Source organism: Neophocaena asiaeorientalis, unplaced genomic scaffold (assembly GCF_003031525.2).
Source record: "Neophocaena asiaeorientalis asiaeorientalis breed wild unplaced genomic scaffold, Neophocaena_asiaeorientalis_V1.1 scaffold82, whole genome shotgun sequence".
NCBI classification, from domain to species: Eukaryota; Metazoa; Chordata; class Mammalia; order Artiodactyla; family Phocoenidae; genus Neophocaena; species Neophocaena asiaeorientalis.
Genome location: NW_020173068.1, coordinates 6,689,720 through 6,714,478, shown reverse-complemented (window position 1 = coordinate 6,714,478; position 24,759 = coordinate 6,689,720). Strand labels below are relative to the sequence as shown.

Below are 24,759 nucleotides of genomic sequence, written 5' to 3'. Positions count from 1 at the left end.
CCTGACCCAGAGGAGATGGTTTTTGATCTTGGCCTTAAGGGTTAGGTACCAGTTTCCCAGGTGGAAAAGGGGGAAGAGTATTCCATACAGAAGAAGCAACCTCGGGCATAGGCACTGGTCCGTGAAAGTGTGATATGTTTGGAGATTAATGAGTAACTGGTCAGGCTGGAGTGCAGTGTGGGAGGTGAGAGAAGGCAGGGATTTGGGTTGGAAAAGATGGTTTGGGACCTGATTATAAAGGACGTTGAATATATGTAGGAAATTGGATTTTATCCTAAGGGTAGCGGGAAGCCATTAGAAAGTTTTAAGGAGGGAAGGGACACATGATTGATCTAGGATCCATGTTTCAGCCATGGTAGAGCGTGTCCTGGAATGTAGGGAGACACTGATGGCAGAGAGACCATAGAGGAGACGGGTATAGTTGTCCAGAGAGCAATGTAGAAGGCTGGGCTAGGGCTTATGACAGTGTGGAGTACAAACTGAAGAGACATGTCCAAGTTCATGACAGGTAATGGAAAGAGAGGAGTTAAATGACTCAAGAATGCCTTTCACTTGATTGAGGGTAGGAAGTTCCAGGAGAAGCAGAGTCAGGCAGAAGTAATGAGTTCTGTTTGGACATGTTGAGTTTATTTTGGGAGCCCATGGGATATCTGTGATGTCTAGAGCAGGGAGCTTTAGTTAGAGATTTGGGAGTAAACAAGTTATAGGATATAGATGAAGCCTTGGAAGAGATCTCCCTGGAAAAAAAAGTATATACGTGGAGGAGAGAACACGGTGAAGGACTGATTCCTTGGAAACCCCAGTATTTAAGAGGGGCAGGAGCCAGTCAGGAAGGCTGAGAAGGAACAGCCATAAACAGATACGAAGAGAACCAGGGCAGGATGGTGTGGTGGAAGGTGTGTTCGCTTGTGTAAGAGCTCTCCTGTTAAGGTGACATTTCTTCCTTGGAAGCCAGGCCTGCCCTGGGTTCACTGAGCTGGTGTCAGGAACTGAGGTTCCTGACTTGCCCACGTGGCCCTAGAAGTAGGAGCATAGGGTGGAGAAGGTGGGGAGAGGGTCCAGGGTGACTGCTTAGTGGAATTGCAGGTAACAACCTATACGGGGAGGAGATGGTACAGGCCCTGGAGCGGCTGAAGGACAGTGAGGAGAGAGCCTCCTACATCCTCATGGAGAAGATAGAACCTGAACCTTTTGGGAATTGTCTACTACGACCTGGCAGCCCTGCCCGAGTGGTCCAATGCATTTCAGAGCTGGGCATCTTCGGGGTCTATGTCAGGTGAGCCAAGCAGTGTGTTTCCTTATCTAGTAAATGAGGCCAAGGATCCAAGATCTGCCCACCTCACAAGGCTATCAAATGAAGCCCAGATGAGAAGTGCTTTGAAACTATAAAGGAAATTCCAAGTAGTATCAAGATGGGTGAGAAAATAACCCTGGACTGGGAAACCCCAGGGAAGGAAAGAATTTGGGTCCAGTCCCAGGCCACTGGGGATTCTGGGAAAAGGTAGGATGGGCCAGCTAGAGGATACTCAGTGGCTTTGAAAAGCTGAGTGGCCCCTGGGTTTGGATTTGAGCACTAAAGAATCAGGAAGAGGAAGACTGGGGAATTTGTAAGGAACAGTTCCTGGTCCCTCATACCACTTCCTGCAAAATACTCACACCACGATCAGCGCAAGGAATTCCAGATCCTACCATGCTCCCCACCAGAGCCTGCCCTCTCTATTATCTTCCCCTCCAAGCACTCTCCTTACAGTATCTCTGCTGGCAAGTTCCTCCCCAGCCCCCCACCCCACCCCCACCACAGCCATCTTGAGAGGTAGGAAGGAAATTTACAGCTACAGAACATGAAATGTGAGCCTGGCATCATGCTAAGTGCTGTTCCTGCTTTATTCATTCCTCGTGACCATCTTGCAAAGTGAGAGGTATTATCCCTATTTTAAACTGAGGAAATTGATATTTAGAAAGGCTGAGTAACTTGCTCAAAGACACAGAGCTAATAATATCCAAGCTAGGAGGCAAACCCAAATCTGATTCAAAAATCCTAGCACCTTCTCAGGTGTAGTCAGTCACCCACGTACAGCTCAGCTGGGACGAGTGAAGGTCTTGGGTTTGAGGGCTGAGTCCAGGTGATGGAGTTGTGTGTCTCCTGCTCCCATTTCTATAGGCAGGGAAAGACACTTGTGATGAACAAGCACGTGGGACATCTGCTTCGAACCAAAGCCATCGAGCATGCTGATGGTGGTGTGGCAGCAGGAGTGGCAGTCCTAGACAACCCATACCCTGTGTGAGGACACAGCGAGGCCTGCCCAGACTTTACTCGAAAGACCTTCTATCCTTTGTACTTATCATTCCTCTCCTAGCCCTCCTGAGGGGCTGCCCTCCCCTTACCTTGGGAAGGTTGATCTCTTCTAGAGATTTCCAGGGTCTTCATGGAAGGGTCAGCTGGGTACCTTCCCCACAGCTTTCCCATCTGAGAACCAGAAAAGCTGTGTTTCCTTTAGGTGCAATCTAGAGGCCCCTAAATCCTCAGGGTGTGGGTACAGTTGAAAAGAAACTGATCTGAGGTAAGGGACCATAACACTGCCACCCTCCTGTTAGCCCATTGTCAGCCTTTCCAGCAAGTTCCAGTGTCTGACTTGGGATAGGACTGAGGGGTAGGAGGAAAAGGGTAGAGGGGCACAGCCTTTTCCCACCTCTGCCTTAAATAAAACTACTTTGTTGATTCTGTGATTCCTTGGTTTGTACATTTAGGGGAGGGAGAAGCTATAATCTGAGTCGGGCCACTTCAGGTAGATTGGAGCAGGGGAAGTAACTTGGCTGTAATCAGAGTCTCCCTAGCTCCTGACCCTATGGATAGGACCCTGAAATTTCAATCCTTAGTCACTCACTAATGCTCCCACAGGATCATAGGCGAGAGAGAAGGTCTCTAGCAGGAGCCCAGGAGGGAAGGCAACCATGATGGGACATCACAGTTGTAATCCTGCTTCATTTGCTTTCCTGATTAGCTCAGGAGCTTGTCAAAGGGCCTGGAAGCCCTGCCTAGCTCTGCCTAAACCAAAAGTTCTAGAAGGTGAATATTGGGGTACTCCTGAGGAAAACCACTCCCCTTCCCCACACAAGTCATAACAGCTAGCAAGTACACAGCCTGTAAGATAACCAAGAAAGCAAGTCACCACCTTCTTGAGGTCACAGACTTTATTCCTACAACCACAGCGCTTGAGTACAACAGGCAAGAAAAGAGAGCTTCATCTGAGAATGTCTCTCATGGGCAAGACTCTGTTCAGGGGAGGGTGGGAAAAGAGGACAAGAAAATCAAGCTCCTCTGGTCCTAGGAACATAACACATTTACTCCTGCTAAGACACAAATGATCTGAAAACCCTCTGGAAACTGAGCCTGCCTGCACAGCCTCTGGAACAAATGGCAGACAAGCCATCTAGCACAAAAGGGAATTCAGACCCATAACAGAAGCAGCAAAGTGTTTAAAAAATAATAATCAATTGTTCCAGGACTCACAAACAGGCATTTCTAAGGGCAAGTGCATGCCCAAAATAAGTACTGATGCTTCCTGAGAGAGCTGACATAGCATTACAGAGTTGCTTCCCTGCTTCAGTCTATGCCCTCACTTGCCCACTGAACACTTAACTTGGGTTTGGGATATGGCCTTCAGGTCACTGTTCTGGGCGCTAATGGCTCTTTGCAGTCTAGGGGCACAGCAGCCTGAGGTTGACCTGGGCCCTGTCCCATCTGCCTGGCGGTCGCAGGAAGTTGCCTGCACCCAGAGGCAAAGCTCGTCCTCAGTTCCAGACAGCTCGTCGGGGAGGTGGTGTGGGTCAGCACAGGCCCTGAGTACTCCTGGATGAGGGCAGGGAGGGTGGGCAAAACTTTGGAAAGCCAAGCAGGGGGAATCCTGGGTAATGGGCAGGGTCCTGTTCACTGGATGGTCAGGCAACGGTGGTTGAAGAGCTGGGTGATGACGGATGGGTCAGCCACGGTGGACATGTCCCCCAGGTCGTGGTCATTCTGAGCGATCTTCCGAAGCACCCGCCTCATGATTTTCCCTGGGGGACCACAGGCTTCTGGTTACCTGGTGATAACACTGACCCATTCCAGCCCTGCCGAACACTTCCATCCACATACACTCCACCACCACTGGGCCTTGGCAAATCCAGTCCCAATCCCTCAAGGCCTCTGGACATACCTGAGCGGGTTTTAGGCAAGCTGGGTGCATTCTGGATGTAATCCGGTGTGGCAATGGGGCCAATCTTTTCTCTAACTGTAACCAACAAATCATTATGCATTTTTTCAGTACCCTTAGCCAGGCTGCCCAAAACCAAGGCAGAGATGGCTTTGTTTCCAACCTATTTCCTCTTCAAGGTTTTGCCCACAATCATTCTCAGGCTCATTTCTGTCTTTCTCTCTTTTAACACATTGTCTCTTTACACTCTCATTTTATATTAATTCACCTTCATGGAACTCAAGCTCTAGAATCAGCCTGCTAGAGTTGAAATTCCACTTTACTAGCAGTATGGCCTTGGACAAGAGATTTAACTTCTCTGAGCCTCAATTTCTTCATCTTTAAAGTGAGAGCAACAATAGGATCTATTTCATGGAGGTGATTATAGAGATTAAATAGATTAATGCATTTAAAGCACTTAGCTCAGTGGTGGCACAGAGAAAGAATTCTATAAATGTCAATCATTATTAACCTAGTAGAGACTGGGTGGGAAGAGGGTAGTTAGCCCCTAAGGCCCCCTGGGGTCTGTTTGTGGTTTGAGAAGCAGCTCACTATAGCCCTTCCCCAGCAACCTGGGCCATCAGGACAGACCTGAAAATCCCTGCCCAGGGAAGCTCCTTACTCTGTTTCTTGAGCTCCTCAGTGAGGGTGGAGCTGAAGGTGTGGCCATCGCACAGGGTGACAAAACAGTAGAGGCATTCGCCCTTCACAGGATGAGGGTGGCCAACCACGGCTGCCTCTGCGACAGCCTCATGTTCCACAAGTGCTGACTCTACCTCTGCCGTGCTCAGCAGGTGTCCTTGTCAAGGGAAAGGAAGTGCCATGAGAGAGATCCCAGCCCCTGTTCCATCTGTCCCAATAAGGCAGTCCTGGTCTGGTCAAATGGGGAAGGCCTTTCATTCATTCCTCATAGGACATACTTCAGTTGTCCCACCATCCGGACATACTTCAGTTGTCCCACCATCCTGGTTCCACTCCTCCAGGTACATTTCAATGTTTATCACTCTTCTTCCAAAACCTGGGTCCAGAACTGAATGCTTGCTGTACTCCAGGCATGGTCTGGCCAGAGGATATCCTGGCTCTCTCAGAAGGCTTTGGCTGGGAGTTGCTGGGAAAGCAGGGTAAATAAGAAGGGAAAATGGTCCCTGGCCCTCACCAGATACATTCAGCATGTCATCAATCCTGCCAGTGATCCAGTAATAGCCATCCTGATCCCGCCGGCAGCCTGGGAGGAGAAGAAATGTGCACCATAATAAGTACCCCACAGTAGGATACAAGATCCACGTCATCAAACTGCTACGCCCACAGCAATAGCCTCCTAACAAGTCTTCCTGCTTCTGCTCTTGCCTGCTGTGGTAGCAGGCTCCAAGATGGCCACACTGATCTCTACCTCCTGGTATTCATACCCCTGTGTAGTCCTCTTTCTCAGTGTACTAGGGTTTGTCTTGTGATCAGTCGAGTTTGGCAGAAATGATAGGATGTCATTTCTGAGATTAGATTATAGAAGTCTGTGGCTTCTGTGTTGGTTGCATTCTCTCAGATTACTTGCTCTGGGGGAAGCCAGCTGTCATGAGTAGCCCTATGGAAAGGTCCATGTGGCAAAGAACTGAAGGTTCCTGCCAAAAGCCACTTGAGTGAGCTTGGACGTGTGTCTTCCAGGCTCAGTCAAACCTTCAGAGGACTACAGCCCCGACCACAGGTTGACTGCAACCCATGAGAAACTCTGAATGACAACCACCAGCTAAGCCACTCACAGATTCCTGGTCCTCAGAAACTGTATGAGATAATACAATATTTGTTGTTTTAAGCTGCCAGGTTTGAGGGTAATTTGTTCCATGGCAATAGATAACTAACATACTGACCTGAAGTCTATTCTCCATAAAACAAGCAAAGTTATTAAATAATAAATAAATTCTTATCACTTCTCTGCTTAAAACCCCTGATGGTCTCCCACTGTACACTGGATAAAATCCAAACTCCTCACCATGGCTCACGAGGCCCTATCTTATCTCCCTCTCCAACTTGATATGAAATTCTTCCCCTTGCTCACTACATTCCAGCTACACAAGCTTCAGTCTATTCCTCAGACATTCTAAGCTTGTGTCTCACTGGTACAGAACATTCATTCTTACTCCAGATTTTCCCATGCCTGCCTCCTTCTCACCCTTAAGGTCTCTGGTCAAATGTCACTTCAGAGAAACCTCTCACCATCCCATCTATGGTGGCCATCCCTGCAGTATTTATTTGCTGAATTATTTGCCTGTCTCCCCTTACTTGAATGTAAGCCCCATGAGAGCTGTACTGTGCTTAGATAAGTACATGGACATAGTAGGTGGTCAATAAATATTTATGGAAGAATGGATTGGTGGGTGGACACATGGGCAAACATAGGCTCCAGACATGAGGATACACATGACATAGTAATACATACTGCCATATGCCCCATCTCTTTCAGCCTAGCAGCAAGGGAAATAAGAACTTCTTCCCTCATACATCAAATCTCAGATGGCACCATGCTGAGTGCCTTCCTGCAACACTCATTCTTATAATCTTCTCTGTAGTTCTGACTGAATATTAGACGCTGATATATAAGACACAACCCTAACCAACTCTTCTTGGAAATGAAAGGGGACAGTATGTATCTCGGTGGGAGGTTTGGGAAGGGGATAGCCAAGGCTCACCATCTCCTGTCACATAGTACCCGGGAAACTTCTTAAAGTAGGTGGTCTCAAAGCGTTCATGGTTCCCATAGACTGTGCGCATGATCCCTGGCCAGGGCTGCTTGAACACCTGGAGAGTGAGGAAGACACAGTGGTAACATCTGCTACACTGTCTTACAGGAAGGCAATTACAGCTTTGTCAAACCTTAGGAGAAATAGCCTGAATGCCATTCCTGAGAAGTAGGACAAAGTACAGGCTTTGGAGATAGACAATCCAGGCTTGGAATCCCAGCTCTGCCACTTACTAGCTGTGTGACCCCAGGTAGGTAATGTTATCTCTCTGAACTTCAGGATCCTTATCTGTAAATTAGAGAAAATAATCTCTACCTCCCAAAGTTATTGTGAGGATTAAATTAATAGTATGTGGAAGCTGCCTGGCACAATGTTCTGTTAGTAATAAGCATTTAGTAAATTTGAGTCTCCTTTTAGGTAATCCCTCAGGGATGCCAGTCCAGTTTGATGCAAATGAAACAATTATATAAAAATGTGGGACCCACACATAAGTAAGTAATCATTGCCCCAATCAATAATATCCTGTGGCAGCAGATTGACAGGATGGATGAAATTCTAGGCTAAGAGTCAGAAGACCTGGATTCAAGTCTTGCCCTTGTTACTAACTTGCTCTTAATAAAAATGAAGTGAGGTGGAGGGTGGGGGCTGATGATCTCCTCACAACTGTTAATAAAACAATCACAACAACAGCTAACATTTATCAAGCACTAACTGTTAGGTTCTGTGCTAAGTAAAACCTTCACATGGATTATCTAATCAATCCAGCAACCACAGGAGACACAGGTACTATTATAACCCTGTTTTACAAGTGAGAACATTTAGGTTCAGAGGGGTTGGGTAACTTAACTAAGGTCACAGAAGAGGCAGAGCCAGGATTTGAACCCAGGCAGGTTGACTCTGGAGCCTATATGATTTTCCACGATGTCTTCCAGACCCGAAAAGGCACCATCAGGTATCTTTGAGCAGAGCCCTTAAGAACTTTGTGGGCTAAAAGGCAGAGAGGCAGGCAAAGTATCCAGAAGGATTCCCCCCTAGGGTCTCTCTGCAGATGATAAACCCTCAACCATGGAGCTTTAGCCAAAAGCAGCTACCGGGAAAGATTAGGTTCTAAGCTCTAAAGGAGAGTCCAGTACCCCTTTGTGGACCCTCCCCCGCGCCTCCTCCTCACTGAGCAAGGGCCAGGATCTCACCAGATAACCTTCAGCTTCACCTTCCAACTCTTCCCCAGACTCATTCAGGACTGCAGGAGCTACACCAAAGAATGGGAAGGTCTAGAAGCAAACGGGAGACAGGACCCACAGAGAGGAATGAGGCAACTCTGACTCAATTCTCTACCTCTCCTAAGGAGCCCCAGAGCCCCAAATTCCTCACACATATCAGTCCAGTCCCCCACTCTCTACCTAGGCCAAATGCCCCAAGACTCTACTTCTGCCCAGCCCAGGACCAGCCAAGGGAGCCTCACTCACAGCAGAACCAGGCTTCATGGGTGTGGCACCAGGGAGGGGGGTCAGCATATGGCCACCCTGTAGAAGTCAGAGATCAGAGGTTTGAGTCAGTCTTCCCACACTGTCCCTGAGCCCCAGCCTTCTGAACCCCTTACTCACTGTCTCTGTCTGCCAGAAGGTGTCCACAATGGGGCAGCGCTGGGCACCTACCACCCGGTGGTACCACAGCCAGGCCTCAGGGTTGATGGGTTCACCCACTGTGCCTAGCACCTGTAAGGATGCCCGGCTATGCCTTGGGCAGGGGAATGGGGAGAGAGGAAGGCTCTGAGCACCACTGGGAGCCAGGAAGACATGCACAGGCTCTTCTCCTGCCCCCTCCCCTATTCCAAGCCAGGGTGTTAGAACAATGGAATGGAAAAGACTGTGCACGAAAGGCCAGCACCAGCTCTGAGGGACACCAATGGGGCAGCAGTTGGGAAGGGGTCTCACCTGGTAACAGGCTCATCTCCAAACTTCATGAGTAGGCGGATAGCTGTAGGTGCTGTGTAGAACTTGGTCACCTTGTACTTGTCCACAATACTCCATAGGCGGCTCATGTCCGGGTATGTGGGAATCCCCTCAAACTGACCCCAGTAATGGCTGGTCATTTTTGGTCCTTCTCAATAGTCCCTCCATTCCCCTGCCATCCCCTCAGGCTCAGCATTTTGCCCTTTCTGACAAATCCATGGCTTCACTCCCTTACCAGACAAGCCAAGAGACCTTCCCAGTCAGGATATACAACCCCCTAAGAACTCCTCTTTCTCCAGGAAACAGGTCATTGTATAAGTCCCTCTGCCTCTAGACCAAGTGGCTTTGGGAGGTTGTCACCCAGGATCATCTTGTCCATCCCCTAAATAAACCAAGTAGCCCTGAGTCCCAGCACCCTGCTTACCAAAACACTGGTGGCACCGTTGGCCAGTGGCCCATAGGTGACATAGGAATGGCCAGTGATCCAGCCAATGTCTGCTGTGCACCAGAACACATCCTCCGCATGGAAGTCAAACACATACTTGAAGGTTGTGGCCACATACAGCATGTAGCCCCCAACTGTGTGTACCACACCCTGGGGAGAAAACAGGGCCTCAGGTTGGGGACTTGGGCTCACCCCGACTGACTACCAAATAGGCTGGACAGAACTAGAGGAAAAGCCTTCTCAGGGATTCTGGTCCTGACAGCATCCCTCTCACAGCATCCATCTCTCTTCCACCCTCTTTGCATGTTCCCATCTCACACCCCACATGTATTTATAGTCAGTCCATCATTCACACCCACACCCTAAGATGGTATTTCTGAACCACCCACATTACTCTCACATACACGAACACTTCTAGTACACTCACATCTAATAGTGTCTCTATTGTGTGTTTGTGCACACACACTCAATTATATGTTGACACAGTGTGAGTGGAAAAAAAAAGATAATCTTCTTTGCTTACTCCATCAGTACACCATCCCTAGGAAAGAGAGGCCCAAATTGTGTCTCTAAAGGTCCATTGAGGAATATCCAAAGCATGTGGAGAGAATAATTTATGGATGGGTGAGTGGATGGTAGAGTGACATATCTTTCAAGTCAACAGACGAGTCAGAGTTTTAAGTGTTTCCAGCTCCCACACTGTGCCCTGGGAGGTACCAGATGTTAATAGTGTGGCAAGTGGAAGGGACTGAACTCTAAGAGCTGTAGTCTAGAAGGCCAAGAGTGATCCCTGTGCCTACTCTGGGCCTCGACTTTACAGGCAGCTTTTCTTCAACCAAACCATGTGGGTATGGGCAGGGAACATAGATGTCAGCCACATGGATTCATCCTTTCCTCCTTTTCTGGGCACCATGAAAGCTTCCACCTGAATGTCTCACCCTGGGCCTCACCACCAGTGATTGAGGATTTATGTCAATTTGATTTAGAAAAGGTAACATGCCATTTCTTTTTTTTTTAAGATTTATTATTTATTTATTTATTTTACTTTCTGTCTGCATCGGGTCTTAGTTGCGACATGTGGGATCTTCATTGAGGCATGCAGGATCTTTCATTGTGGCACGTGGGCTTCTGTCTAGCTGTGGTGCATGGGTTCCAGAGCACGTGGGCTCTGTAGGTTGCAGCACGAGGGCTCTGGTTGCAGCACAAGGGCTCTAGTTGAGGCATGCGAGCTCAGTAGTTGTGGCACGCGGTCTTAGTTGCCCCGTGGCATGTGGGATCTTAGTTCGAACCCACGTACCCTGCATTGAAAGGCGAATTCTTTACCACTGGACCACCAGGGAAGTCCCTAACATGACATTTCTGAAACTCAGGGTTGTACAGTAAAATTCATGTCATTACATGCTTCCTCAGAAACTCACTTCTCACCCCTACACAGTGTATGTGTACACACACACACACACACACACACACACACACACACACACACTTGCCTTGGGTTTGCCTGTGGAGCCACTAGTATATAGGATGAAGAGTGGGTCTTCAGCATCACACCACTCAGGCTCACACTCATCCCCTGCCTCTTGCATGAGTTCATGCCACCACATGTCAACCCCTTCATTCCAGGAGATCTGCAAGGGGAAGAAGACAGGAATGGGCAGGGAGGAACTGTGAACAGCTCAAGCTGGGTGTAAAAGACACCCCTACTTAGCACCTGGAGGGGCAGGGTGGGACTGGCAGATGGGGGTCCTGGGAGGGAGGAAGGGCCCTGCAAGGGTGGAATTGGGCAGAGAGAATAGAAGCGGAACAGGAGGCTTCTTTGGTACTTCCAGCACCCTGCTCCAGAGCTACTCTCACCCAGCCTCAGGCTAAGGAGGGCCCCTCAGCTGGTCCTTTCTCATTCTTCAATTCCTAGCTTAAATGTCACCTTCTTGGAAAGGCTTTCCCTGAACAGTATCTGATAGGTTCCCATCCCCACCCTCACCCCTGCTATTATTCTTTTTTTTTTTTTTTTTTGGCCACGCAGTGCAGCTTATGGGTGCTTAGTTCCCTGACCAGGGATCGAACCTCGGCCCTTAGCAGTGAAAGCGGGGAGTCTTAACCACTGGATCACCAGGGAATTTCCACCCCTGCTATTATTCTTGATCACAGCACCTTATTTCTTTCCCACACAGCACATATTTCCAGTTATTTTATTTAGCTGTTACTTTATTTTGCTTGATTACTGTCTCCCCAAGTAGATAGTAACCTCTATGAGTGCAGTGGCATGTCTGTCTTTCCCACCCCTCCCACCAAATCCCCAACACCTAGTAAAATGCCTAGAACTCAAAAGGCACTCAGTAAATTTTGTTGGATGAGTGAATACGCACACACAAGCCTACATACACACGTATGTACTTATGGGACTAGTGGCTCATCAGCAGGAATGTGGACACCACACAATTCAGAAATGCAGAATTAGTCAGAGCCACAGGTAAGGCGGGTACCTGGCCCCATTAGTTAGTAGCAAAAGAAGTCAACAGATCTTAGTCCAAGCATCTTTTTCTGCATGTCTAGACATCATCCACATCTGGAGGTTCCTACCCCAACTCTGCTCCTGCCTTTACACCACTGGTACCAATGGGCTTCTCATAAAGACACTTGCTTGAGGTTCCATTCAGCAGGAAACCTTGTCTTAAGTTGGTGGAAAAGGACCAAGGTAAATTTCTCCCAGTAGAGGGATGTCCCCCTTATACTGGCATGTGTTTGATAACTACTTCTGGATCTGTCATCCTGACATTTTTCTAAACTCTCTTTGAAACTGCTTTACTTTCCCAGTTATATCACCTGTTTGAAAAAAACGGTCTTCTGAGTCTACTCTTTCCTGAGTGAAGTGTGTTCCCTGAATTTGTCCAAAAGTTGCACTGGATTTAGATTCCCAGTTCTGCCACTTCCTAGCTGTATATGACCTTGGGTAAGCCACTCTACCTCAAGTCACTCATTTTTTTTTTTTTTTTTTTTTTTTTTTTTTTTTTTTTGTGGTCCGCGGGCCGCTCACTGTTGTGGCCTCTCCCGTTGCGGAGCACAGGCTCCGGACGCACAGGCTCAGCGGCCATGGCTCACGGGCACAGCCGCTCCGTGACATGTGGGATCTTCCCGCACCGGGGCACGAACCCGAGTCCCCTGCATCTGCAGGCGGACTCTCAACCGCTGCGCCACCAGGGAAGCCCAAGTCACTCATTTTTAAAATGAGGATAGTCATTCTTGCCCTAATAGTCACAGGATTTGGGGAACCTCAGAAGAGAACCGTATTACCTAGTAAACATGAAGCCTTGGATTGTCCTGGGGTGTAGGGAGGACTGATGAATGTCATGAAGGTGAGAAGTTATTTCAGTTCCGCTGAACTCCTCTGGGAGATGAAATAAGAATGTGATGATGGGAACTACTGGGGGTTTGCTACAGCTGTCACGAAACTCTTTCATATTCCTTAGCTTCTTGTTCTATGGCCCTGGCTGGCAGGTAGACATGATAGTGTAAGAGAAACACCCTACTCCCATTATATGGCTCTATGGTAATTTACTGTGTCCATATTTAAAAACCCCAAAGTTTTAGACAACACATACCTTGATAAATTATAAAATTACAACTCCCCTCTCTCTGTACTATCTGCCCCTTACTCTGGAGAATTTGAAGCTTCTGACACATAAGGATCATAACAATCACAAGTCCAGGCCAAGAGAGGCACCATTAAGAAGAAAAAGAAAGAAGAGAGAGAAGCTGCCCACAGCTAGGAAACACAAAAATACACCCTATTTTTTTTTACTGGAATAGCCATATGGGTCTACACATACATTGTCACATGGATAATTTTTTTCCCACCAGATGATCTGCTTGAGATGAGGACATTAATGTATTTAAGCAGAAGTGCATCAAGAATGCTTGGGCAGGGGCTTCCCTGGTGGCACAGTGGTTGAGAGTCCGCCTGCCGATGCAGGGGACGCGGTTCGTGCCCCGGTCCGGGAGGATTCCACATGCCGCGGAGCGGCTGGGCCCGTGACCCATGGCTGCTGAGCCTGCGCATCCGGAGCCTGTGCTCCGCAACGGGAGAGCCACAACAGTGAGAGGCCCGCGTACCACAAAAAAAAAAAAAGAATGCTTGGGCAAATGGCGCTGGTCTACAGTGCTGGTGTGAGTTGTCATAGAAAAGGCACTAGGTACAAGTAAGGGCAAAGCATAGTTACACTGTGGCAGTGAGGGGACTCTTGTAATCTTGTAAAACTGTTTCTTTTGTGGGTGTGGGTAAGAAGGGGTGGGGTGGGTACTCCAGGTGTGGAGCTGATAACCAGCACCAGGAAGCAGGGTGAGCTCAATTAGTGGCACATATGTTGGTTGTGAATTAGGTGTATACTTATGAGGGCCCAGTGCTTTGAACCAGGAAAAGGTTTGAATTTTCTGAAATAAGAATCGAGGAGTTGGCCTTTGTTATTGGACCAGAATAACCTTAGGGAGGGCAGCCGCCAGGTGTGAGAGAAAAATATGAGGAAGCTCATAGGTAACATGGTTGAGGAAGGTACCTGCCAACTGTACCAGGCTCTCCCTTGAAGATTGCTTAAGGATGAAGGGGTTTGGAGCTCTGCCAAGATTTCTGCAGCTTTGACCGCAGTCCTCAGACCTGGACTTTGTAAGCCAACTTTTATGGTCTTTGGTTTTTTGGTAACTGGCTATTTTCACCTTCAAGAAACAAAAATCCAGGAGCCTGTGACCTGAGGGTCTCAGGTATTAAGAATTGTAAGAGTCTATTTCTTTTCTAGATTCCCTTTTAGAAATGCCAGCCTGGGCTTCCCTGGTGGCGCAGTGGTTGAGAGTCCGCCTGCCGATGCAGGGGACACGGGTTCGTGCCCCGGTCCGGGAAGATCCCACATGCCGCGGAGCAGCTGGGCCCGTGAGCCATGGCCGCTGAGCCTGCGCGTCCGGAGCCTGGGCTCCGCAATGGGAGAGGCCACAACAGTGAGAGGCCCGTGTACCGCAAAAAAAAAAAAAAAAAAAAAAAGAAATGCCAGCCTGTCTGCTATATTAGAAATGATAAAAGCTAACACTTATGGAGTAGTTACTATGTGCCAAACACCTTACATACATTGACAAAACCCTATCAGGTAGCTACAGTTTTATCCTTATTTTAGAGGCGGGGACACTGAAGCAAGGGAGCCTAAGTAACTTGCCCAAGTTCCCACAATAGCAGGTGACAGAGCCAAGGTTTGAACCCAAGTAGTCTGGCTCCAGAGCCTATACTCTAACCACTAAGTTTGTTTCCTTTTTCAAGAGAAAAGTCTTAGGTCCCTGCCTGAATTTTAAGATGAAAGCATTGTCTCCTGGGAATCAGATCTGTCTCCACCATGCTAATGAGAATAGAGAAAAGGGGGATTATATTTACCATTAGCCTAAGAGGTAGATCATAGCAGATTTAGAGTAAGACACCCTAGGAGGATGGTAAAACTCAGAGGAATAGTGGCTCTTATGTTTTGTTTTAGTAAGGGAGGTGGGTTCCTTTAAAGCATATACTCTCATCTCTCCATTACTGATAAGGGAATTGAAGCCCAGAGAGAAGAGGTGACTTATTCAAGGTCATACAGCTAAAAATTGGTCTCTGGACTCCAAGCCCAGTCTCTCTCCTATACTAATTGGCTTTGAGTTCCCACTTAGAGATCTCCCTTCTTAGAACCACCTACAATGTAACTTTTGTTCAATTTAGCATTTAATTATATCAGAGTTTATAAATCCCAAAGTAGTTTATAAATATATTTAGGAAGCTTCTCTGCTGCCCTATGTAAAACTTAGGTTTTCATTTGTAATACACATCTAACTGCCCAACTTAATGGTGAATTCCCAAGGTCAAGGTCTGTACCTCCTCTACTTGTTCCTCCTCCTGTCTCTCCTGGTTCTGCCTCAACTAAGTGCACAGTAAAAACTTTCTGACAAGTTTACTTGGTCCTCTCTCCCACAGTGGTCCTAAGCAGGAGTGAAATGGAATGTCTGTGGCTACCTCTCTGAGATCCATGCTCTACGCCAACTCAGAGAGGTAGCAACAAGCATTTGGTTTCATGACCCTTCAGAGTGACTTAGATGGCAAAGGACCTAGAAGCAGAGAGAAGGGGGTTAGGTCTGGCAGCCACCTCAATGGGGCAAACAGGCAAAGAGCAGATGGACACACAAACAAGCATGTAGGGAAGCAGTGCCCAAGGCAGTGCAGAGGTGGATACCTGGGGCCAGATGCGCTTGGGTTTCTCTTTCAGCTTACCCTGTTAAGAGCCCACGGAAAGGGTGGTGAGCAGAGTCTGAGGATACGGGAGTGGGAGGGAAGGGTCACTGTGCCCCAAACCTCTGGCTGCCTCTTTTCCCTCAGGCCCCTCTCTCACTGGTCCTCCCAGCCTGCATTTTCCTGATCCTCTACACAGCCCCTATACACTCAGAACCCCTAATGCGGACAGGGGTCTCCAATCTTCCTAGACTAGACTGAAGTCTCTCTAGCCCTAAGACCACTCGGAGCCCCTCAAGTCACAGAGTCTCAGGAACCCTCTGTCCTTCTGGACCCTGGAGCTTTCATCCTTCATGCCCCTTAGACCTGGAGGCCACCATTGGGCTTTTCCATCAGAAGCGTGTATCCAAAGCTAATGAGGGCCATATCTTGAGGGGCAGATCCTGGTCCTTCCATGGTGGGACCACACAGGTAGCCCACCCCAAACCACAGCCCAGTAATCAAGATGACTACAGATAGTCACCCAAGTCAGCCCATTTCTAACCCAAGCCCAAGCCCTGAACATCCCTTGTGCCTATTAGAATACCCCAACGAGCACAGGAGTCTTCCTCACAATCTCTCATGCTAAGTTCCCAAGGTACAAGGGGCTCCCTACCTACATCCAAGGTCAAAGTCCCCCAGCTCCCAGCCAGCCCTGCCAGAGGAGCCATTCCTAGGATTGCTCCCAGATCCTCAGCATTATGATGAGGAAACAAAGAAGGACATCAGGAACTTCCTGGGCAGGAAGAGGGAGCCACTTTGAGCCCAGAGGAGGGCATAGAAGTACCAGACTCACCTGCACATCCGGGCATGGCCTCTTAATCGGGGGGGACTGGCTGGGAGAGTCACCTGTGCCCAGTTCTGCCCGCCCCAGGTGCTTGACCACAATGCAGCATCTCACTGGGAAACCCCTGGAGGAAAGAAAAGCCTGAAGTGGTGGGCTGGTTGGCTCAAAAGAGAATTTGGCAAGACCCACCCATGTCCATCTAGGGTAGGAGGGACAAAAGGGACCTGGCACTGGGGAAATGCCTAGTCAACTCAAGGCAGTAGCCAGCAGACCAAACACACTTACTTCTCCCGACACTTCTCCAGGGCCTCGTCAGCCAGCTCCTTCAGGTTCACAAGCTTTTCCCCCCTGTAGAAGGCATCTTTGGGGAGCAACAGACATTCCAAGCCTTAGGAAGGCACCACACTCCTAGCCCTTTATCCCTAGTGAGCACAATGTCCACAGTCCTCCTGGGTAGGCCTGTTGTCTCTGGCTCTTCCAGCTGATTTGAGCTGACAGAGGGTAAGCTGAGGTGGAACCAGGAGACGAAGGGTAGGCTGCCCCTACCCTTTATGCCGAGCAGTCCCAAATACCAACTAGCTGACTGAAGACCAAGACTTTGGGTGTGGGGGGTTTTGGAGAAGGGGTGAGAGAAGTAGTCACCTGTAGTGATGAGAAGGCTGCAGCTGGAATCCAGGATCCGTTCACAAAGAGACTCTGAAGAGAAGCCCGCAAACTAGGGAAGGGAAGAAAGACTGAAGGAGAGGGCGACCCAGGGATCGAGTGAACAAGGAAAGGAGTCACTTATAAAACCTTCAGGGTCTCTAAGCCAAGGTCATAGAAGAAACTGGATAACTGATAAGGAACCTATGACATTCTAAACTCCTTAGGCTGGTTCTTAAGACCCTCCATCATCCAGGCCCAACCTACTTCTCCTGAGCCCTATCCCCCACCAGGCCCCTTTTTCCAGCCCAAATTCCTACCACAATGGAGTGCAGAGCCCCAAGGCGGGCACACGCCAGCATGGCTACCACGAGCTCCGGTATCATGGGCATGTAGATGGCCACTCGGTCACCCTTGCAAATGCCTGCAGGTAAAGGACACAGACCATGGACCATGGTGGACCCCACCTGCTGCTACGTGCTCCCTCTCATCCAGTTACCCACTGCCACACCCCCGCCCCCGCAGCTGACCTTTTCGGTTCCTCTGTTACCAGATTCCTTCTATTCCTTGTCTACTTCCCCCAAGTCCTCAGATACCCCAAGGCTGGGCTTTCCAGTCCTTTCCCCATATCCCCACACTCACCCTGTTTTCGGAGAACATTGCTGAAATGACACACTTGGACCAGAAGCTCACGGTATGTGATCTGGGTGGTCTCCTCTGGCTCATTGCCCTCCCTGAGATACATCAGAAAGAGCCAGTCATTAGGGAGTATGACCTCTTCCCCAAACAAAAAAATAGAAACAGTCATAAAATCCATTCAGTAACACCAAGGCCTGGGAATGTCCCATGAGGGTGAGTCATCTGCCACCACACCTGGAGCTGACTGGTCAGATACATTGACTTTACAAGGTATTCTTTATTCACAAGCTGTGTGTCACAGGAAAATGCACTGCCATCTCTGAACCTCATTTAATTTGATAAAATGGGATGATGGTTTTCTCTCTTCCATCCTAGGCATGTATTAAGGAGAACTTATATCATGGATGTGATTCTTCCTGAAAGTGATGTCAACACTGCACTGGTGTTACTCAAGTGGGGTCTCCAGATCACTTGTACCCAAGTCACCTAGGGAACTTGTTAAAATGTAGATTCCTGAGCCCAAACTTAGAATCACAATCACAATGTCCAAGAATCTGCTTCTTTACTACAAGCTGGTATAAATAATCAGTAGGTTATATATAAAATACATAACTAATAAGGACCTACTGTATAGCACAGGGAACTCTACTCAGTATTCTGTAATGGCCTACATGGGAAAAGAATCTAAAAAAGAGTGGATATATGTATATGTATAACAGATTCACTTTGCTGTACACCTGAAACTAACACAACATTGTAAATCAACTATACTCCAACAAGAATTTAAAAAAAAAAGAATCAGTAGGTAATTCTGATGCACATTTAAAGTTAAGACTCACTACCCTCTATCAGCTGATTACCTCCTCAGCCTTGCCTCCTACTCCTGTCTAGGCTTCAGCCTGGTTTCTTTCAGTCATTCTTTCATTTATTCATTTGCTTATTCAACTCCTATGTGCTATATATATGTATAGAAATAAGGCACTGATGAACAAGATAAGCAAGATCCCTGACAACATGGAGCTTATATTCCAATGATAGTGCAGGAAATATACAAGTAAAAAATATAACCAAGATAATTTCAGATTTTGATAAACATTATGAAGGATATAAAGAATGACATAATAATGACTGAGAAATAATTTTCAAAAAGACATCTTAAGGAACTTTCAGACTGTATGCAAAGATTTAACTATAAGAATACTCCCCTCAGTATTATTTTTCAATTTTATGATTTTCAAACAAGTAATACATACAAATCGTACTGCATAAAAAGATATGTAATGATAAGTGTCCCTCCCACCCCTAACCTCCAATCACCCTGCCTCCTGGCAACCATTGTAACTACTATGTTGTGTAACTTTCCAGAAATAGTCAGTATGCAGACAGGGCCACTCCTAGCAAGATGAAGGGTATAGGGCAACTGAACTAGTGAGGAGTAACCAAGAAATCACTTTGGAAGAAGGCTACACCGTTATTAGCATCTTTCATAAGGTCCTTGGGATATCGTTGAAGATAGAAATTTAAAAAATGAATTTAAAAAACTGAATTTTAATCCTGTTCAGAAGAGAAATAAGTACTTCACAGTCCCCAACCAAGCACGGAATGGGGATGTGGGAAAAAGCTGCTTCAACGATAGGACAGGCCTATTAGACAAGCATATATACATGCATTTATGTTTATGTATTCTCTTTTTTTCTATACAAATGATGGCATACAATACACACTACTCTGTATCTTGTTTTTTATTAAATATAATACACATCCAATAAACTGCACAAATCTTAAGTATAGAGCTTGATCATCTCGCTTTATTCTGAAATTTAACAATATATCTTGACATTATTTTCCATTAAGACTTACAGTGCTATTTCATTTCTTCGTCATCTGCGTAATGTTCCACTGTTTGTGTATGCCATAATTTATATTTAACAAATAAATATTTCAGTGAATATCTTTTTTAATATGTCATTTACTCACTTGAAAATATACCTGTAGAATTAGTAGAACTGAAATTGTTGAGTCAAAGGATATGTACATTTCAAATATTCATAAATATTAGAGGATAGCTACTTTAAGTAAGATGGTCAGGGAAGGCCTCTCTCTTTTTTTTTTTTTTTAGCAGTACACGGGCCTCTCACTGTTGTGGCCTCTCCCGTTGCGGAGCACAGGCTCCAGACGCGCAGGCTCAGCAGCCATGGCTCACGGGCCCAGCCGCTCCGCGGCATGTGGGATCTTCCCAGACCGGGGCACAAACCCATGTCCCCTGCATCGGCAGGCGGACTCTCAACCACTGCGCCACCAGGGAAGCCCCCAAAGGCCTCTCTCTGGACAGATGATATTTGAGCTAAGACCCAAGTAATGAAAAGTAGGCAACTATGTAAGGTCTTGGGAAGAGGATCCTGGGCAAAGAGAACATAAAAATTTGGAAAGGCACTGAGGTGGTAAAGAGCGTGGCCTATTCAAAGAACAGAAAGGAAGCCAGTATGGCTGGAGCATAGTGAGCAAGAAGCGGGGTAAGAATCAGAGGTAGGCAGCAGCCAGATCACATAGGGCCTTGTAGGCATGGTAAGAAGTCTGAATTTTATTCTAAGTAGGTTCCACCTGGCTTCCCTTATACACAAAGGCCCACGTCCACACTCTTAATCATGCCATTGCCCCTGCTCAGAATGCCTTCCCACCTCCTTCAGGCTCCAGCACCACGTAGTCCCCCCATAAAGGTCATTTTGTTCCCTCTTCCTTACTACCCAGGGTACTTATGAAGGAGGTAACTGAAACTCAGAGAGATGTAGTAACTTGGTCCAGGTCACACAATAATAGGTGGCAGAGCCAAGAACAGATCCTCAGTTCTTCTGATTTCAAGTCAGGACTCTTTCTCCTCATGCTGTGAAGGACAGCGACTAGCAGGCAAGCCAGGCCTTTGGAGATTTCACAGAAGATTATCAGCTTCTTTCCAGTTCCTGGCCAGATGTGTTAGTTACTATCCTCTCCTTGGCTTAGCCCTCCTAGGGCTGAGAGGAGACAAGCACAGAGTGCTATCTAAAGTGGGAAGGAACGGGGAGAGAGGAAGCTGGCAAATGGCCCTGAAGGTCAGATGCGAAAAAGCCATTTCCAAAACTGGCTCACTGATGAGTGGCACACCAGAACATCTCTAGTTACAGCTAAATGCCAACATATACAACACACCCATGCAAACCAGCTGACCTGTATGCATTCACATACATAAAATCATATATACTAATATAAAAACACTGTAGGGCTTCCCTGGTGGCACAGTGGTTGAGAGTCTGCCTGCCGATGCAGGGGACACGGGTTCGTGCCCCGGTCTGGGAAGATCCCACATGCCGCGGAGCGGCTGGGACCGTGAGCCATGGCTGCTGAGCCTGCGCGTCCAGAGCCTGTGCTCCACAACGGGAGAGGCCACAACAGTGAGAGGCCCGCATACCGCAAAAAAAAAAAAAAAAGAAAAAAGAAAAAAACACTGTAGAAATACAAGCTGCTCATTTGCACACATAGGCACAAATAGTATAAGCATATGGACCTTGGCAAGTGTATGTATGCACCACACATTTATATACCCACGTATGTGTACAGCTTGCCCCACCAGAAACTCTCTATCACATTATTCTGTTTCATTTTCTTCATGGAACTTTCTATTACTTGAAATTATCTCATGTATTTTATTCACTTGTATATTATCTGCATCTTTCACTGGAATATAAACTCCATGAAAACAAAAACCTTGTCTGTTTTGTTCATTGCTACATCCCTAGCACTTAGAATAGAGCCTGGTACATAGAAGATGCCCAGGAATATATAAGCACAAACCTATACAAGAACAGCTTACTTGAGCCCACTTCCAGTTACACACACAGAGGGTACATCCCTCTCCCTGGCCCTGGGCTTAAGTTATACATTATTGATATAGGCACCTTACTCCTTCCAGTGTCTTCTTTCTCTGACATACACACCCAGCTGGGGCCCCTGGCTGGTTGGGAGAGGGGAGGGGACAAAGTACTAGTCTCAGCCCTCTAGGATGTTAACAGATTTTTCCTTTGTGACCACCTAGAGGCGTGGGATAGGAAGGGTGGGAGGGAGACGCAAGAGGGAGGGGATATGGGGGTATATGTATACATATAGCTGATTCACTTTGTTATACAGCAGAAACTAACACAACATTGTAAAGCAATGATACTCCAATAAAGATGTTAAAAAAATAAAAGAACATCCAATTTAGTCTCCTAACTCCAAAGAAATCCAAAGAGTCCATTTGCTGTGCTCAAGGTCACATTGTACAATAGGTTGTGGCAGATCAGGGACCAGGACTCAGGGTCCAGGCCTCTTTTTTCTATACTAGGAGCTGCAAACTCAAAAATCAATAGGGTTCAGGGACTTCCCTGGTGGCGCAGTGGTTAAGAATCCACCTGTCAATGCAGGGAACATGGGTTTGAGCCCTGGTCCGGGAAGATCCCACATGCCACGGAGCAACTAAGCCCGTGCGCCACAACTACTGAGCCTGCGCTCTAGAGCCCGCGAGCCACAACTACTGAGCCCATGTGCCACAACTACTGAAGCCCCCACACCTAGAGCCTGTGCTCCGCAACAAGAGAAGCCACTGCGATGAGAAGCCTGCGCACCGCATCGAAGAGTAGCCCCCGCTCGCCGCAGCTAGAGAAAGCCTGCGTGCAGCAACGAAGACCCAATGCAGCCAAAAATAAATAGATAAATTAATAAAATTAATTTTAAAAAAAGAAAGTGAAAAGACAACCCACAGAATGGGAGAAATATTTGGAAAAAAAAAAGAACGAAATTTCGCCATTTGTGATAACATGGATGGACCTAGAGGGTATTATGCTAAATGAAGTAAGTCAAACAGAGAAAGACAAATACCATATGATTTCACTTATATGTGGACTCTAAAAACAAAATAAACATAATGAAACAGAAACAGATTCATAGATACAGAGAAAAAACTAAAGGTTGCTGGGGGCGTGCTGGGCAGGGGGGAAGGATGGGTGAAACAGGCAAAGGAGCTTAAGAGGTACAAACTTCCAGTTATAAAATAAAAAAGTCTTGGGGATGTAATGTACAGCATAGGGAATATAGTCAATAATACTATAACTTTGTATGGTGACAGATGGTAGCTAGACTTATTGTGGTGATCATTTTTGTAATGTATAAAACTATCGAATCACTATGTTATACACCTGAAACCAATATAATATTGTAAGTAAATTATACTTCAATTAAAAAAGCCTAGGTGAAATATCAATATGTGTCAAGTGTAGAAAATGATATGTTTGGAATGTTTCATAATTTAAAAATTTGAATCATAAGTAAATAAAACCTTTTAATATATCCAAAAAAGAAAATAGCAGCATATGTGCAATGACACTTAGTTTTGGGGGTCCAATAGGGAGAGGCAGGGACTGGAAAACTGGAGAATACATGCTCTGGCAAGAAGAGACATCTAGTACTTAAACTTAGTGTCTATTAACTTTGCCCTCTGGGAATAAGGTCTCAATGTTGCCATTTTTTTCAGTTTTTCAAAGAGGCCTGAAATCTGTTTCTAAATTTTTAAGTGTTGACAACTAATTTTTTAAAATTAATTTTTATTGGAGTATAGTTGCTTTACAATGATGTGTTAGTTTCTTCAGTACAGCAAAGTGAATCAGTTATACATATACATATATCCCCTCTTTTGTCGATTTCCTTCCCATTTAGGTCACCATAGAGTGCTGAGTAGAGTTCCCTGTGCTATACAGCAGGTCCTCATTAGTTATCTATTTTATGACAACTAATTTTTAAAAGTTTTAAACACTGTGGTCAAACAAAACTATTAATGAGAGATTTAGCTGATGGGCTACAGATTGGGAACACTTGCTGTAGACCCAACTACTTCCCTCTCACCTGGAGGCCATATGGTATGGAACAACTCAAAGTATATAATCTTCTCATATTTTTCTTCCAGGAAAACTTCTGCAACTACCTTACCCTTATACTCTCCAAATTTTACTGTAATCCATTACTGATTCAAAATATATGTAGAATTAGACTACTTCCCTTCACATCTACTTCTACTATCATAGTCCAAAATCACCATTAGGTAAGTCAGATCATGTCATTCCTGTGCTCAAAATGCAAGTCCTCACACTGGCCTGCTAGTTCCTACATGGTCTATTCCCTCATTACCTCTGTCCTCAAGTACTCCCATTCTCTCTTCCTCTCCCTCTCTCTCTATTCCAGCCACACAGCCTCCACACTGTTTGGCAAGAACACCAAGCACACTTTGCCTCAGAACTTTTGCCCTCTACTTGAGCATTCTTCCCCCAGATAGCCACATGACTTATTCCCTATTTTTGAGTTATTGCTCAAATGTTGGCTTGTCAGTGAGGTCATCCTTGACCACTCCATATAAAAGGGCACTTCTTGTCCACCCCGCAGCCCCAGGTGCTCCAAGGTAACATCTTCCACGAAGTCTTCCCTAGTTTCTCTTTTCCCCCACCTACCTCAAAGCTGAAAGTTCTTTCTTCCTTCCAAGTCCCTTTATCTCACTTTCCTTGTGATCTGTTGGTTTACCTTGTATTGCATTTATTGGGGCCTTATCTTTCCCCTTATACCCTGGGTTCTTGGAGGGCAGGGATCATGTCTTCATTTCTGTCTCCTCTGAGCGCAGTAGGCACAGTAAGTACTTAAGGTTCGTGGTCAAATCATTGAAAAACTTATAATTGATTAATGACAGGGAAGACTAGAGCTCTCCTCTTAATATGAGAAGGATAGTCATTAGATTGGAGATTTTAGTTCCCTAGACTAGCAGAAAAGTAAGGCACAAGATAGGAGGAAAGAGCTGAGGAAAAAAATAGGTGGGGAAAACTGGGTTCTTCACAGAAGCATCAGAAGGCAGGATCTAACCTAGTGGGTTAGGTCTTCCAGAGGAGAAACATCCCGATGAGAGTAGTCAAACTTGTTATAAGAGGAAGACTGCAGAAAGAAAAAGACAAATATCGTATGCTAACACATATATATGGAATTTAAGGGGAAAAAAATGTCATGAAGAACCTAGGG

The 24,759-nt window shown here is 46.5% G+C and overlaps 2 protein-coding genes across 4 annotated transcripts in view; one reads left to right on the top strand and one right to left on the bottom strand.

Annotated features, from left to right (window-relative positions):
- GSS (glutathione synthetase) overlaps positions 1–2,727 on the top strand; it is a 30,764-nt gene extending 28,037 nt beyond the window's left edge. For both annotated transcript variants that reach the window (XM_024742901.1, XM_024742902.1), the window contains exons 12-13: positions 1,087–1,276; positions 2,162–2,727. In XM_024742901.1, coding sequence (XP_024598669.1) covers positions 1,087–1,276; positions 2,162–2,285 — 314 coding nt within the window. In that variant the 3' untranslated portion in view covers positions 2,286–2,727. The remainder of the gene's footprint in view (positions 1–1,086; positions 1,277–2,161) is intronic.
- A 450-nt stretch (positions 2,728–3,177) lies between these two features.
- Positions 3,178–24,759, bottom strand: part of ACSS2 (acyl-CoA synthetase short chain family member 2) — a 48,009-nt gene continuing 26,427 nt past the window's right edge. The window contains exons 3-19 of one of the 2 annotated variants that reach the window (XM_024742899.1): positions 17,701–17,792; positions 17,379–17,482; positions 17,059–17,131; positions 16,702–16,777; positions 16,426–16,540; positions 15,595–15,633; positions 10,852–10,989; positions 9,341–9,511; positions 8,899–9,032; positions 8,569–8,701; positions 8,431–8,487; positions 8,155–8,235; positions 6,914–7,022; positions 5,389–5,457; positions 4,855–5,031; positions 4,197–4,271; positions 3,178–4,056 (exon numbers count right to left, since the gene is read on the bottom strand). In XM_024742899.1, coding sequence (XP_024598667.1) covers positions 3,929–4,056; positions 4,197–4,271; positions 4,855–5,031; positions 5,389–5,457; positions 6,914–7,022; positions 8,155–8,235; positions 8,431–8,487; positions 8,569–8,701; positions 8,899–9,032; positions 9,341–9,511; positions 10,852–10,989; positions 15,595–15,633; positions 16,426–16,540; positions 16,702–16,777; positions 17,059–17,131; positions 17,379–17,482; positions 17,701–17,792 — 1,771 coding nt within the window. In that variant the 3' untranslated portion in view covers positions 3,178–3,928. The remainder of the gene's footprint in view (positions 4,057–4,196; positions 4,272–4,854; positions 5,032–5,388; positions 5,458–6,913; positions 7,023–8,154; positions 8,236–8,430; positions 8,488–8,568; positions 8,702–8,898; positions 9,033–9,340; positions 9,512–10,851; positions 10,990–15,594; positions 15,634–16,425; positions 16,541–16,701; positions 16,778–17,058; positions 17,132–17,378; positions 17,483–17,700; positions 17,793–24,759) is intronic. The other variant, XM_024742900.1, reaches the window with a different exon arrangement.